Here is a 16,809-nt window from a genome sequence, read left to right as displayed (position 1 = left end):
TATTGAAATCACGGGCAGGACCCGATCTGTCAGGCATACTCAGAGGGCACCTAGTGGATTGGGTTCCATTCAACAGTTACAACGACCCAGCTATGTGACTGGAAAAAACCCACACACCCGACTGATGTAGTTAAATTGACCTAACCCTCTGTGTAGACAGTGCTAGGTTGATGGAAGAATTCTTCCGTTGACTTAGATACCACCTCTCGGTGGATTACCTATGCCAACTGGAGAGCCCCTCCCATTGCTGCAGTGAGTGTCTGAAGTGAAGTGTTTCATGTAGATAAGCCCTAAGTTAAGTATTTGGAATCTAGAGGATACTTTCTAATGACCATTTGGGAGTTTAAGGGTATACCAGCACTTAAAACACTACAGTGGCGCAGCTGCAGCTACACCACTGTAGCACTTCAATGTAGAGACTCACTCACTCCAGTAACAGGAGAGGTTCTCCCATTGCTGTAGTTGACCTAGCTACCACATCTTGGGGAGGTGGATTAACAGAAGAATTCTTCCATTGGCCTACCATTGTCTACACCAGGGATTAGGTCGCCATAGCTACATCTCTCAGGGGTGTGAAAAATTTCACACTCCTGACAGCCATATCTTTCACACCCCTGAGAGACGTAGCTATGTCAATGTAAGTTTTCAGTGTAGACCAGCCCTAAGCAATGTCAGTGCTTTTGTGAGACTGGTTACATGTGTTGTCAGTTGGCTTCCATGTGTGTGTTCTTTCAGTGTGCTGTCCAGCTCTGCACAGATAAGTGGTTCAGCAGACCTCGATAGTACTACCCAGTGTTAAGTGCTGCAGGCTGGAATGTCGTTGCCTCGGTAACGCTGTTAAGGCTGCTCAGTACTTCTGGCTTTGGAGACAGTGCAACATGTTAATTCAGCAGACCTTAATGTCACTCATAAAGAAAGACCACAGGCACAGTTTGGTGATGAAGGCGCTCGGCCAAGTTTATTGTCATCAATGAAGAACGGTACTAGTGCCCAGGCTTCATGGTTACAGGTACACTAACACGTGTATGCCTATTACAATGGACTCAGCTCAATCAGCAGCAGGACTTTCAGCTGCCCCCTCAGCTGGGCAAAGAATTTAGACAAGTATCCTGAAATTTATAGGCTGAGAAACAATTGGAATACAGTTTACATACCACCTTATGTATTTCATTACATCTGTTTGTTACCTCCCCTTGTTCAGGATATCTTGCATAAAACATCCTTACTCATTATTTTGTCAAACCATCTTATCTTGTACTAGATTGGGATGTATCTGTACTAGCTGGAATATATTTATGTAAATATCTAGTTGCTAGTACACTAGCAACAACTTTGCCAAGTTCATGTACTGGACAGTGGACTTGTAAGTAGTATCTGCTTTAATACGTGGCCTGACCTTGGTTCATAGCCTCTGGGTTAGGCCTCACATCTTGCCCCAAGCCCAGCGCTCTAGGCTCTCTCTACTACAATATGAAATCCAATTAGTCAGCTAATTAGATTCTCAGATGGTTGATCCTTATTGTGATAGTCTGACTGCAATTAGCTCACAGCTGTTTAGAATAGAGTTGTTAGTAATATTGTATAAAAGAACTCCTCTCTCTATTGAAGAATATTGGAAAAACAGTTTAATACAATTAAAATGAAATACTCAACTTTAATTATCACTATTCATACAATCATCCTGACAGTAGTTGTTGCAGTTGAAAGACCAAGGCATTTCCACTCAGAACAGAGGGGGAAAAAAATGACCTTATAGTTGAGAGACCCCTTTTCAAAATACACGGTAAAAACAAAGACATCAGACAGGTAGTTTGGTGGCCCATCTAGAAAATAATGTAACTGGAAAGAAGTGAACCAGAGGTGAAGATGCTTGTTGTCCATTAGAGACTGAATACAGTTTCCTCTTCTCCCATCACTAACAGCAGAAAAAAATCTGTGACGCCTTACTGAAACATCTGTCACCTACTTACAGAAAACAGTTATTTCTCTTGGGAACCACTTTCTACACACTTGATGAATAAGACTTGATCCAGCAAAGTCTTGTACATGTGTATAACTCTAAGCATGCAAGCAGTTCCCTTAACTTGTTCTTCCAACCTGAACTCAATTTAACTACTCAAGCATGTGCATATCTATAAGCACATAATAAGTCTCTAGAAATTCCAGTTGGAAGAACAAGTCAATGAGACTGTGCACATGCTTAAAGACACCCAGGAGCTTACCTATTTTTGTGGATTGGGGCCTAACTAGCTGAAGACACAGGATCCAAGAGTGACAGCTTCCATTCCCTGCTTCACTTTTACATGAACACTACAGTGGGATAGAATTTTGTGCAACTTTAAGTAGTACAATATTCCTTCTGGCTATATTTTTCTCCATTAAGAATTTACATTCTCATTCAGGAAATGTCTGAACTCCATCAACTATTTGGCTGAACACCACAATATTCGGTTCCATAGGATAAACAGGGATTCTTTCGATTTGCCAGTATCAGTGACATTTTATCACTGGAAACACTTTTCTTTCATCTACAAAATTGATACTCTACCTCAAGTGGTGATTGTCATCGCATTATACCATATAATAAGGCCACAACCCAGAGGGGCCAGTTTTTACAATATATCCAGATAGTTTGCAAGTAGATGGACTCCCACAATACTTCATGTACAATTCCACCATTTAGTTTTGCCTATTTATTCCAGTGCTTTCAAGTCCACACTTTGCATTGTGTTTAAGTCACCAATTTCCTTTTGCTGCACTGAAGTAGATGTGGCAGGAAAAATGCTGCAGTCCCATCCTCTGGTAGAACATTAAGGAAATCCCTTAGCTCCAGTTCCATGGCAACAACTGATAAAGTTTCTACACAGGGAAAGAATACTATGTTTAAAATCATCTATCTTAAGTTCAACACATTATAGATGTGATCTTTAACTTATTTAGTTATCTAAATATTGTGATTACAGTAGATTTAAGAGAAAGACCCAAATAGCAGCAGATAAATTTGGCAACTGGGGAACAGTTTGAGAAGTGAAGGTAGCAATTCAGGTGGATGAAGTATTGAGACACATCACTATAACGTCTATCTGAACTAATCACCTCCACATACAATACCAAATCCTAGGTAGGTCTCATCCAGCACCGTCAGTGCTGTATAAAATTGAAAGGAAGCATTAAAATAGAGCTATGCTGATGGTGTAACACAGCAGTTGGTACTTTGGGAGCAACCTATGAGACAAAGCTATTTAATTATAGGCTCTCCTGAGCCAACTAATATCAATTACAATGAGATGATAATGGTTGAACAATGAGCATCTGACAACAGAAGTTTACCGCTTTTATGCTTCTGACAGGGAGTACTGCCATGCTCTTATGGCAACCCAGTAGTGACACTCCTCTATTCACACATTGTGCAGGTGTTGTAAAGGTCTTGTCATGGAAAAACATGACTAATTTTTTTATAGCCAATTCAGAATGCTGAATAAAAAGAGTCAAACCACTAGTCTATTATTTATTTCCTCCATAACAATGAGTAAGGGGACCATGGCAGCTGCCATGGTTGGTCACTGCCCCTTCAGCCAAGTTTCCAGAGGAAGAGGGGAAAAAGAGTTCCAGTCTCAGGAAGAAGAAAATCAAAGAGTCAGAGAGTCACTTCCTTTGGCTAAGGATCCAAATCCCCCAGAACAAATACTTGTCTGCTTCCTTCTGTGTAATCCCAGTGACCACAAACAACACAACATGGCTTCCCTCAGCCAAGAGTCCAGCTATGAAGAGAGACAGTCCTTATTGTCGTTAGAATCACTGCACACCAGTACAGTTCTCAATACAAGCCAAGCAGTTATTTCCCCAGGCATTCCTTTCACCTGGCTTGGCTACAGAAATGAGTAATTGCACATTACTTTCAACGGATAGTTCTGTGATGTCTTTACCCGTATTTATATCTGGAATAATCTTTGATTCCTGTCATGCATAATTAGTAGGCTGCCAAATGATTTGAAAAATTAATCATGATTAATCACATGATTAAAAAAATTAATCGCAATTAATCGCACTGTAACAATAATAGAATACCATTCATTTAAATATTTTGGGTGTTTTCTAGATTTTCACTTTATACTCATTTTTTATTACAAATATTTGCACTGTAAAAAAACCAAAATAGTATTTTTCAATTCGCCTAATACAAATACTGTAGTGCAATCTCTTTATCATGAAAGTTGAACTTATCAATGTAGAATTATGTATAAAAAAATTGCATAAAAAAAACAGTGTAAAACTTTAGATTCTACGAATCTACTCAGTCAGCCAATTGCTCAGACAAACAAGTTTGTTTACATTTGCAGGAGATAATGCTGCCTGCTTCTTGTCTACGTCACCTGAAAGTGAGAACAGGTGTTCTCATGGCACTGTTGTACCTGGCGTCACAAGGTATTTACGTGCCAGATGCGCTTAAGATTCATATGACCCTTCATTCTTCAACCACCATTCCAGGGGACATGTGTCCATGCTGATGATGGGTTCTGCTCGATAACAATCCAAAGCAATACGGACTAATGCATGTTCATTTTCATTATCTGAGTCAGATGCCACCAGCAGAAGGTTGATTTTCTTTTTTGGTGGTTTGGGTTCTGTAGTTTCTGCATCGGAGTGTTGCTCTTTTAAGACTTCTGAAAGCATGCTCCACACCCCGTCACCCTCAGATTTTGGAAGGCACTTCAGATTCCTAAACCTTGGGTTGAGTGCCGTAGCTATCTTTAGAAATCTCACATTTGCGTTTTGTCAAATCTGCAGTGAAAGTGTTCTTAAAATGAACAACATGTCATCATCCGAGACTGCTATAAGATGAAATATATGGCAGAATGCGGGTAAAACAGAGCAGGGGACATAAAATTCTCCCCCAAGGAGTTCAGTCACAAATTTAATTAATGCATTTTTTTTTTAAATAAGCATAATCAGCAGGGAAGCATGTCCTCTGGAATGGTGGCCGAAGCATGAAGGGGCACACAAATCTTTAGCACATCTGGCACATAAATACTTTGCAATGCCAGTTACAAAAATGCCATGCGAATGCCTGTTCTCACTTTCTGATGAGATTTTAAATAAGGCAGCGGCAATATTATCTCCTGTAAATGTAAACAAACTTGTTTGTCTGAGCAGTTGGCTGAACAAGAAGTAGGACTGAGTGGACTTGTAGGCTCTGAAGTTTTACATTGTTCTGGTTTTGACTGCAGTTATGTAACAAACAAACAAACAAAAAATCTACATTTGTAAGCCGCACTTTCATGACAAAGAGATTGCACTACAGTGCTTGTATGAGATGAATTGAAAAATACTATTTCTTTTGTTTATCATTTTTACAGTGCAAATATTTGTAATAAAAAAATAATATACACTGATTTCAATTACAACACAGAATACAATATATATGAAAATGTAGAAAAACATCAAAAATATTTAATAAATTTCAATTGGTATTCTATTGTTTAACAGTGTGATTAAAAAATTAATTGAAATCACGATTAATCGCAGTTTTAGTTAATCGCGTGAGTTAACTGCGATTAATCGACAGCCCTAATAATTAATTAAAAAAAATAAGGATGTATGCAACAATTTTGGATGTGTGTAAATGCTTACTGCACATTTCACAGTACTACTCTGCTGGTCTCTGCTGAGTTACATTATGAGTAGAGAAAGACCTTCCGCCCCAAACTGAATGATGGTAAAATGCCATGTCACAGCAGTTTCTAGAGGAAACAGCTTCCAAATACTTTAGATGCAGTACAAAGGCTTTCACATATGGAATTTAGTTGTAAATCAAGTTCTTTACCTTTCAGCGATGAGATGAGAACGGAGTAGTCATCTCCAACATATCTAGTTCGTTTACAAAGTTCAGGAAGCAGTTTGTTCCACCATAGGGCCTAATTCATCCAAAAATAAACCCACAGAAGAAAAATAAGTTAGTGGTGACTATGAATAGTAGGTTGTGAACACAAATTTTTAATAAGTACTTTGAACTAACATCAAAGATGGTACCAAAAAAAAAAAAAAAAAGTGGTGTAAGTTGAGATGGGCCTAGTAATTAATTAGTCTGCACAGTGCTTTGAAATGCAATGTTTTCAGACTTCAGTGTGATCCTTTTTAACTCAGCAAATAAGAGTGATGATAGCACCCCCTAGTGCCACTGAAGATAAGGCTGTGCCTGTTTCTGACAGGCTGTGCATGTGGTTCAGACAGACTACAAACCCACATAATTAGTGCAGGGGGAAAAAAAAGGTTAATGCATTATTATGGTTATGGATTTAACAAATAAGTTAAGTCTCTCATTATAGCCCGATGCAGTGTGGGTAAAAAAGTGTTCTATGAGAACTTTATGCTCTTATGTTTCTTGATATACCCCTTCCACCTCCAATAATCTTAATGTTGCATGAATACACCATTTAAATTTTAATAATACAAAAAGCTATTCATTTTGTGTTTATAAAGACTGAGGGGAGGAAAGAAAACACTATCCATCTCTCTTCAAACTCTGTGTGGTCTCTTTCTCTTCTCCCATTAGTCTTTGCCTGCAGTATTGCAAGGCTACAATTACTCCAGATATTGGTTTTCTCTGTTCCACTTTTTGATCAAGGGCTAACGGGAGCACACACAAGCCCCAGCTGTACTGACTGGGGTTCCAGCATTTCCACTTACTGGAGTGTCTCCCCCTTTGCTGATATATTCAGCAGAAGTTATGTCCACTATTAAGTGAACATTTTTCAGAGTGAAGGGAGGCAAATAGCAGACTCCCCCAAGGATCTGTACTGGGACAAGTGCTGTTCAACATATTCATAAATGATCTAGAAACTTGGGTAAACAGCAAAGTGGCAAAGTTTGCAGATGATACAAAATTACTCAAGATAGTGAAGTCCAAAAGCTGTCTGTGAAGAGTCACAAAGGGATCTCACAAAACTGGGGTCTGGGCAACAAAATGGCAGATGAAATTCAGTGTTGATAAGTACAAAGTAATGCACATTGGAAAACGTAACCCACTATATGTACAAAATGATGGTCTCAATTAGCTGTTATAACTCAAGAAAGATCTTGGAGTCATTGTGGATAGTTCTCTGAAAACATCTGATCATTGTGCAGTGGTAGTTAAAGCTAACAGAATGTTAGGAAGCATTAGGAAAGGGACAGATAATAAGACAGAAAATTTCAATGCCACTATATAAATCCATGCTACGCCCACACGTTGAATACTGCTTGCAGTTCTGGTTATCCCATCTCAAAAAAAGGATATATTAGAATTGGGGAAAGTACCAAGAGGGGCAACAAAAATGACTAGGAGTACAGAACAACTTCCATATGAGGAGATATTAAAAAGACTGGGATGGCTTAGCTTAGAAAAGACGACTAAGGAGGGATATGATAGAGGTCTATAAAATCATGAATGGTGTAGAGAAAGTGAATAAGGAAGTACTTACCCTTTCACATAAGACAAGAACCATGGGTCACCCAATGAAATTAATAGGCAACAGATTTAATACAAACATAAGGAAGTACTTCCTCATACAACACAGTCAATCTGTGGAACTCATTGACAGGGGATGTTGTGAAGACCAAAAAATATAACTGGGTTAAAAAAAGAATAGACGAGCTAAGGGAGGATAGTCAAGATGGTCAGGGATACAACCCTATGCTCTGGGTGTCCCCAAACCTCTGTGCTAGAACCTGGGACTGGACAACAGGGGCTGGATCACTCAATAATTGCCCTCTTCTGTTCCCTCTGAAGCATCTGGCACCAGCCACTGTTAGAAGACAGTATACTGGGCTAGATGGACCATTGGTCTTACCCAGTATGGTTATTCTTATGTTAGCAGTTAATTGGCAAGGAGTGGGGAAAAACCATAGCAGTACTGCTAGAGCCTTGACCAGAATTGGAGAGATCAAGTTCTTCCTCAAATATTATAGGCCATGGGGGAAGGAAGCACGAATAGACTCAAGTTCCTGCTCATCAGTGGTGCAATATCAGGCAATGAAAATACAGTTCAGATGTTATTAGGGAGCAGGGAACATATTTAATCATGGCATTTTGAGACATTAATAATGATTTTTTTTCTTTATTGTGGCAAGTTTCACATGAAAAAGTTCAGTTACTTCTGAGTTACTTGTAAGCCAAAAAATACTCAGCTTTCTCTGTTTACAGCATATTAGTGTATTATTCCCCTCTCTGCTTGCAAGTAACTCAGCCATCTGAACATTTTTTCCACAACCTTAATATAAAATAAAATAATCACACCTTCAGGATGAAACTAATCTGGAAAACCTCAGCCCAAAGAGTTTTTCAGAAAGAGAGTCTATACTAAAATACCATATATAATCCATATTTCTAAGTATAAGTAACTTTGACCAGGAGCATCTGCAGTAAGAACTACCATCTTGAAAACACAAAAGCAAAAATTGGACATTTATATGAATGTGACTTGAACTCAGTCAATGAAATCTATGAATTTTAAGGGTAAGGATCAGAGGGGTAGCCATGTTAGTTTGGATCTGTAAAAAGCAACAGAGAGTCCTGTGGCACCTTTAAGACTAACAGATGTATTAGAGCATAAGCTTTCGTGGGTGAATACCCACTTCGTCAGACACATGGGTCTGACGAAGTGGGTATTCATCCATGAAAGCTTATGCTCGGATACATCTGTTAGTCTTAAAGGTGCCACAGGACTCTCTGTTGCTTTTTAAGGGTAAGGATGAAACTCCTATCTTGTCTCATTAAACTTGTGCACTGCAAGTGTCTAAGCAACAGGTATTTATGGCCTTTGGTGCTAGAACACTTAAGCAAAAAGGGTCCAACCCTGTTCCCATTAAAGTCAATGGGAATTTGGCCATAAAATTCAATGCAAGCAGTTTCAGGCTCAGAGTGAGTTAAGGATGGGAGTTTCAACTTTAATAGAAATCTGTGCCATTTGATTATATCTGCAGTGTAGTACAAATTCTCCTATGCACAGCTAACAACTACTGAAAAGAAAGAGAAAGAAAGACTACAATAAATTACTAGATTAGCATTTTAAAAGCTCACCCGATTTTCATCTTTCAGCTCATGCTGGGCATATGGTATGAGTGCTTCAGGACACTTCTCTAGGAGCTTGTCAATGGATTTCTCATACTCTCCTAGCCCCGTAGTGCAAAGAACATGGACACTGAGACCAGCATTACTGTCTTCTGATAATGGCTCCAAGAAAGGCAGAAGTGAAGCTATGTCGACTGATGGACCACATAAAAGAGACTGAGGACAAGAGGAAAACTTGCCGTTTGGATGTCAAAACAGACAAAATGCTCACATGCGAACAAAATTAATTTAAAAAGAAATAGTTTTGTCTTTCTGGTATTGCTTGGTTAAACAATTAGGCCAAAAATATTGAGTAGTATGTAAGCATACATGACCATTATTTACATAATTCTTTGATCATTTCCTCTCCCATCATTTGCACCATTCCTCTATCATAGTTTAGTTTGACTGACAGAAGTATTGTTTTAACAGTTTTACATCATATCTATATTCATCAGCAACACACTGGGCTGTTTAGCAAGAGGTTTAAACAGTCTTACTTCATTTAGACCCAATGCGAACTAAATTCTGCCCACCCTAAGAATCAGAATCACCTAAGAATTTATGCTGGATTGTTTGATCATTGTAAACAAGGCCTCCACTAAACCTGGTGTAGTTCCTGTACTCAGTCATCTGAGCTGCCATGGCTCTACAAGAAAGTACACAGCCTTGGTATTGACAGTTCACCCCATCCCCCTTGATTTAAAACTACAGTTTTCCCCCTGCAGCTGAGATATTACTCAATTTATTATGTGGTTCTCTGTCACAGATCCTAGCGAGCACCCGCCCCCCCCCCGGCAGCTACCCATTAGGACTGCTCTGAGGGGGAATACAAACCTTTGCTGCTCTGGATCCCCACAATGTTTCAAGCTCCTAGAACCTCAGCAGGCAGCAGCACTGGTTCCTCATTTGGCCTCTCTGGCACATTTCGTAGGCACTGACCTTCAGTCACCATCTCTTGGAAATGGGACTCCTTGACCTACCTGCCCTAGGCCTGCACAGACCCATCACACCCCTCCCCCCGAATTCCACCCAAAGATGTGACGCTTCTGGTTTACATTTTAACTCTCTCAGGGGCCACAGTAGTAGCGAAGCAGTCAATGCATAGACTTTACACATTCTAACACCCATATGTTCTTTTATATTTAATAATGTAAAGCACAGGAGAGTACAGCTCAAAACAACAAACATCTGAAACTGAAATGTCCCTCACTTTCTAGCTTACTCTTCATTTTGAGCCCTTGGGGAATCATCTGGATCCAGGAAGGCAGGCAGGTAGGGAATCCCTCCTCACGCAGGCTGTTGCATGCTAGCTGGTCTCTCTCTCTCTCTCATGGATCTTATGTGATCTTGCTCTCTCCTGGCTCATGTGGTCTTCTTCCTATGTGTTTATTTAACACCTTCCTGGTCACCTGGACTTTTTTGTTCTTCTCCTGGAAACTTTCCATTATTCCCACCTTCCCTGCTCCTTTCCGGAGTAAACTAAACTAAACTGGTTTTCTAAGGACACAGCTCACCCACTGTCCCAGATGTTTGCACCTAAATAGAGTTAAGTCCTAAGTATCTTCTTATTGTATCTGCCTGGTGCAGGCCCTGTCAGCAATGGTGGACCCAACATACATACAGCACTCATGACACAGCAGATTTTCATAATACAGTTTCACAATATCAATCAGAATTCATAAGTTGTACAGAGATAGCCCCAAATTATCACACCCTCTTAAAAATATTTATTGTGTGTTGGTGGTAGCCCCCCTCACCATCAAGAAAGATGCATTTCATGCTATGTTTATCCTTTTTGCAACATCCAACACCTCCTCCCATTCCAGCCACTAATCCACCTTAACTCTGTACAGCATGACAGGACATGTGCAATATCCCACCCCTGAACACCCTGTCTTGGCTGGTTCATGGATTAGCCAAAGGGACAACTTGAAAGTCATGAAACAGCATGCAACAACTAAGGGCATGTTAGCGCTCAGGCAAGAGCTATACAAAGACAGGTAATTCCATTTTGCAAAGGATTTTGATATTTCACAATTTAGTTTTGTTCCAATCTGGAATGAAAACCAAAAATTTTAAAATTCTCTGTGAAAGCCCTGGGGTCCCTGCCTCACAGGCAGTCTGCCTGTCTGACTGCCCGGGACCCTGAAATCCTGGGAGCCCAGGCTGATGTGAAGCTGCGAGCTAGCTGCTACCACGCTCTTGGCTCCCATCAGCCCACCTAACAAGCTGCTGAGGGGCCAGGATGGCAAGCTAGTAGGAAGCCTCACACATTTCCAATAAAAGCCTGGCTGCTTTCCATCAGACCTCAAACCATCTCAGAATGTTTTGATTTTGACTAAAGGGCATTCTCCGTTGGAAAAATGCTCCATTGGAGAATTTCGGACTAGCTCCACTCAGGATCTCTCAGAATCAAGCTCAAGTCTCCTCCTCACCACCGAGGAGGGGAATTTCCAGACACCAGCACATGTCCAGGACCAGTCATGTAGACAAAATAAAACTAAAAATTCCATCCTCTCCACCCACTTCCACTCCTTCACTCTTTGAGGGAGGGATAGCTCAGTGGTTTGTGCATTGGCCTGCTAAACCCAGGGTCGTAAGTTCAATCCTTGAGGGGGCCACTTAGGGGTCTGGGGCAAAATCAGTAATTGGTCCTGCTAGTGAAGGCAGGGGGCTGAACTCAATGACCTTTCAGGGTCCCTTCCAGTTCTATGAGAAGAAAATATGGAGATATACCTTCTTTTGATTCCCAAAGAAGTTTCTACTGCCCGTTCTGGCAGCTCTCTCTACAGAGTTTGAAGAAAGTCCAGTTGCTCCAAATATTAATTTCTATTCACACGTAACCTAATACCCATTAACTAAGAAAACAATTTAAATGGTTGCATGACTGAAGCACTGAAATCCAGTTTTACACAAATTAAGAAAAATAAACAAACGGTAAAAGAAAAATAGAGACATTCACAAGGCCCCAATTCTGCAAACCCTTTTGCACACATAACTTTGATGGGTCAACTCCAATGTTTAAAGGTAAGGATATGCTTAGGTGTTCACAGGACTAGAGGCCTAAGTTGTAGAGAGTGAAGATATAAGAGCATCATACCTGTAGTTTTGAAAGATCTTCAGGATACTTATCACATGTACGTCCCAATGACATTATGAAGGTCACCCAAGGGAAAATTAACCCATAATGATTACAGGAGTTTATCTAGAAAAAATATTTCAAATCAATATGGTCACATATGAAACCCATTCCAGTGAAGGAAATCTCTGAATAAAGGATGCCATTTTAGAAAAGTAGCTATTGTTTCTATCTTGGGTAAATATTCAAACTAGAATAGGTGAATGAAGTATGCCTTGAAGCCTAATGCGGTCCAAAGATTTATTTCACATTTGTTAGTTAGAAGCCTCTCCTCCCACCCATCAAACAATGCAAGGCTTTAATTGTACACCCAATGCCTCTGTTACTCCATTATTAGCCAGTTAAAATTACTATGTGAGCAGTTCAGCTGGCACCTTCCCTGCTCATTACTCAGATAATGCACCTGAAACTATGTTCAATTTTCCACCCAAAAGGGCTGGTAAAGCCAAGTTCTCCTGAAGTTAGGTCTCTCATTTAGCTCCAGATTAACAGATGATCAAAATCCAAATACTCTAAAGTAATTTATATGACCCAGAACACGGATAATTGATACAAGTTCATCCTTGAAACGCTGCAGTGTCAAACTACAGGTAATCTAGTTTCATGTCAGTGCCCCTTGATGTCAGGAACTGGAACTGACAAATATGCATGCATTTTTCCACAAGACAATTTGAAACCCCCACAACAGCAGCATTAAGGACCTGTTAATCAAAAGCCAGCAGTTCTTTGCAAGAATTAGCATTTGGTAACTCAACACGTAAGTTTATCTGCTCGCATTCTCACTACTTTTAAGGACAATTTGTCCAGAATTAAAGCATTGCAAGATGGTTTTGTGACTGAATATTCCCTTACACTCATTGTCTGTTTCATGCAAATGTATTTGCAGTGTATAGTTACCAGATCCTCTGTTGTTTTCAGTGGTTTGGTATCAGGAAGCTGCTTCCTCAATAGTCTCCAAACGTACTGTGAAGTAAGCTTGAATAAGAGCTCCTGGAGTATTTCTTTCTCGGAGCTTGCTACAAGGAGGGCTTCCCAGAAGTCTACTAAGAGCTGAGGGTTAGTACCTTCCTTCTTCCCACACAGCATCTGAGCACCACAGAAGATTCAAATATTAATGAAAATCAAGATGACTACTACTTTGTCTCATTGTTTATCTGTACTGCCTCGTCTGTCTATATCCAACAGTGTCATGTCTTAAATTGTAAGCTCCTTGGGGCAGGGGACTGTCTTTGTTCTGTGTTTGTACCTACCCTAATGGGGTCCCAGTCCATGATTAGGGTTCCTAGGTGCTAAGGTAAGATAATAATAACAGCAGCAGAAATCTGAATGTACAAAAGTTTCAATGGACAAGCCTAAAGTCTCCCTCTACTTGTCATAGATGAGTGTGTTCTTGTTTTTGTGTAATCCTGATGTATTTCTAGTATATGTGATGCCAGATACTGTGGTGATGGACAATGTAGAAGTGCATGCAACATATTTAAACTCTTGATTCCTTAATGTATAGGTTTGGTATGCAAGAAACACATTCCTTTGTGAGTTTTTATTCTGCTATCAACGGTGGTCACATTGTAAAGTGTTTAAAGAGCCGAAATGCTGACACCATCTAAAATATGTCCACACCTAAGCAAGTCCCCTTTGAAGAGTCATTCTAATCAGAGAGTTGGGGCTAAGTTAAAGGACGCACCCCCCAGTTCACTTGCCAGTGGGAGCTAATCATAGGGCTCTGTGAGGAGTTCGGAGGACTGCACCAAGGGGGACCCCATCACCATTGAACCTTTCCCTGGGCTTTTAAATGCTGGCCAGACAGGTTGGGGACCTTGATTACTGCATTTACACTGAACCCCTAAACTTGAAACCAACTACATTAACCTTAACTACACTGTTAGATCTTTAATTTCATGATGAAAATTCAGAATGATGGAAGTGAGATCACAAAAGGCCTGGGGGTGCGGTGAGGATGGAGATAATTTGGCTCTAAAATGACAGAAACCCCTTATAATGAAGAATAGTCAAGATCTGTGGAGCAAGGAACTCCTTAGTTCTAATTCCTGCTCTGACCGAGGTCTCTTTTGAGGCCAGGAATAAGCCATTTGTTCTAGTTTTTCTATCTGTAATGTAGGGATAGGCCCACCTCTCTCAGGTTTGAGAGGACTATTTACTTCATTTGTAGAGTGTTTTTGAATATGTACATAGAAGATTATGTAGCATCACATCTGACTTGATACCCTTTAGAAAAGGATTTGTATGCTATGGTATTAATCCTGGATGCAATTTTCAGAAGGGGCCCATGGGAGTTATTTACCCAATTCCTATTAAATTTTGATAGGCACCGGATGCCTACTTCCCTTTGAAAATCCCAGTCTCCAAGATCAATGTGTGCTTGGTTGAACTGACGGATGCAGAGCATAAAGACGAATTTAATGCATTTCTTTGGCTAAATTTAATGCCTGGACCATTCACAAAAAGAACCAGTTTCTTACTCCAGTTAAAATTTCTGTCAAGCTTAGTGACAGAAGCTGCTGGGCTTTCATAAAGCTTTTCCTGCTGTAACTCGAGGACCACTCGGATTGTTTTGGTCACCTCTAGTTGTTAACACCAGGCCTGGGCTTTGTAGAAGTTAAATCAAAATTTTAAAAATGCAACAATCCCGCAAACAGACAAACCTCGAAGTAAGAGTCTGCTTCTTCCAATTCAATTTTACTGTTCTCATGTAAAGCCAACATCGAAGCCACCAGCAACCCAGGCCACGTCTCCTTCAGATGAACGGCAAGTTCGGTTGGAACAATTTGCCCTTCTCTCTGCTGCCTCAGAAGTCTTGGTTCCCCAATAAAGCCATATGCCAGTCTCATCTACAGACACATCCATTTACAAGTTAGGCAAAGAATTCAATCCTTCCCAAACTCAGGGCTTACTCAAGCAGTCTGGCTTATGTAGGTGAAATGCAGGGAGGATATGGGAAGTGAACGATATCCCTTCTCACTAGGCCAAGCCATGGTACTGTAGTGCAGCTCCCCACAGCTGCTACTTCAAGCTATGCACAGGAGTAATGACTTCACTTGCGTGGGCAGTTGGGCCACTGAGTCTGTAGAATCTTGGATCTCAGCCATGTGTAGCCCACAGTGCTGCCCTATACATGGCTGGCATCCAAGGTGTGCCGGGGTTGCAGGCCCATCATGTGCCTTATATGGCACAAGGAGTTTGCACTGGTCCTCCATACTTTACCCTTAATGTTGTAAGATTTTATTCCATTTGTTCTTGCTCCCTGTCTTAGGGATCTTCCAGTTCCATGAGTCTAAACTTTACTCACTATATATATATATATACACACACACACACACACAGAAAACTAGACTTGACTGTAAACCAAAACCAAAGTATTAGGTGCTTTTGAAAACCCCACCCAAATGGCTTTCAATGGGACTTGTGCTCCCAAATCAATAAGGTGCTTTTGAAAATGCTACCCATGAATAATAAAAATGATTTTGCAGCCGTATATATTGTAATAGCCCCTTTTTATTCATCAGCTGCTGCTGTTTATGCAGCAAACGTAAATTATCATAGATTAACCTGACATCTGAGGCTCTCTTTACTCTCTAGGACCTACCTTGTTCCTTATTTATATTACTGCATCAGTACTTTTGCATCCAGTTAGAAAGAGATGATCATGCTTTGCTGTGGAAGAGACAGCAGGTGGTGCTGAACAACACTGTAGCTGATTTTCTAACATATCCTAACCTCCACACTCTGCAGTTCAGAAATCAAGGCTCAGCATGTACTTAGTGATGGTTCTGGCATCAACCCCAGGCTGTGATACACCCATGGGCTTATTTTCTCCTCAAAATTAGACACTTCTGACTTTTTTTAAACCGGATTTAAAAATACAAAAGGGATGAGCTCACTCAAGAGCCTGATGCAGGTCCAATATCTCTTCCTCTCTTGCAATACTCGTCTTTACGTGCCCTGACCAACCCTACTAGTTTGTGGCCTTTAACCTCACACATGGTGATTTGGACTGAAACATCAACATCAGGGTCAGATTTAGTCAGAGTATAATGACCTCCCTTCAAAGTGTCTGTAAATCCATACCACCGATGACTGATATCAAGCCCTGCTGCGCTACATTTCCTTCCATTAAATAGGATTCCTACTGTGACTGCACCAAAGCACATTCTCCTCCTCTCTCAATAAGGACAAAGTGCCTTGACTACAGTCAAACAGAAGAGAGCAGTGGACTGGATACAGGTGTGCAAGCCAAGGGTCAGGTGGGACTATGCAACCTATCCTCGGGGCCGGGGGGGGGGGGTGGGGGAAGGAGGGAGACACAGGGGCTGCAGAGGCTACTATGCTCCAACTAATATTTAATTTATTTACTGTACTTTGATTTAGAAACACTTAAAAAAAGTGTTTTGTGATTATTAAAATAATATTTAATATTAAAGTAATAGTTTAATTATATGCCCATGTGTATATTAATGGGAATTCTAGCTTCCCTGGAGCACAAGCTAAACAACTCATACCCCTCAACCCACCTCCTCCCAGATGCCCAATAAAGACCATTAAGCGTGTGGGGGAAGAGCAG

General features: G+C 40.5%; 1 protein-coding gene across 2 annotated transcripts in view; it reads right to left on the bottom strand.

Moving 5' to 3' along the window:
* Positions 1-931: 931 nt before the first annotated feature.
* The window catches only part of HPS3 (HPS3 biogenesis of lysosomal organelles complex 2 subunit 1), a 36,511-nt gene continuing 20,633 nt past the window's right edge, over positions 932-16,809 (bottom strand). For both annotated transcript variants that reach the window (XM_034782137.1, XM_034782138.1), the window contains exons 12-17: positions 14,894-15,079; positions 13,128-13,316; positions 12,192-12,296; positions 9,059-9,265; positions 5,825-5,915; positions 932-2,859 (exon numbers count right to left, since the gene is read on the bottom strand). In XM_034782137.1, the coding sequence (XP_034638028.1) occupies positions 2,732-2,859; positions 5,825-5,915; positions 9,059-9,265; positions 12,192-12,296; positions 13,128-13,316; positions 14,894-15,079 (906 nt within the window). In that variant the 3' untranslated portion in view covers positions 932-2,731. The remainder of the gene's footprint in view (positions 2,860-5,824; positions 5,916-9,058; positions 9,266-12,191; positions 12,297-13,127; positions 13,317-14,893; positions 15,080-16,809) is intronic.

The sequence above is a fragment of the Trachemys scripta genome, chromosome 9 (genome assembly GCF_013100865.1).
Source record: "Trachemys scripta elegans isolate TJP31775 chromosome 9, CAS_Tse_1.0, whole genome shotgun sequence".
In the NCBI taxonomy this organism is placed as follows: Eukaryota; Metazoa; Chordata; order Testudines; family Emydidae; genus Trachemys; species Trachemys scripta.
The sequence above is the reverse complement of the archived record's forward strand: the minus strand, read 5'-3'. Positions and strand labels throughout refer to the sequence as shown.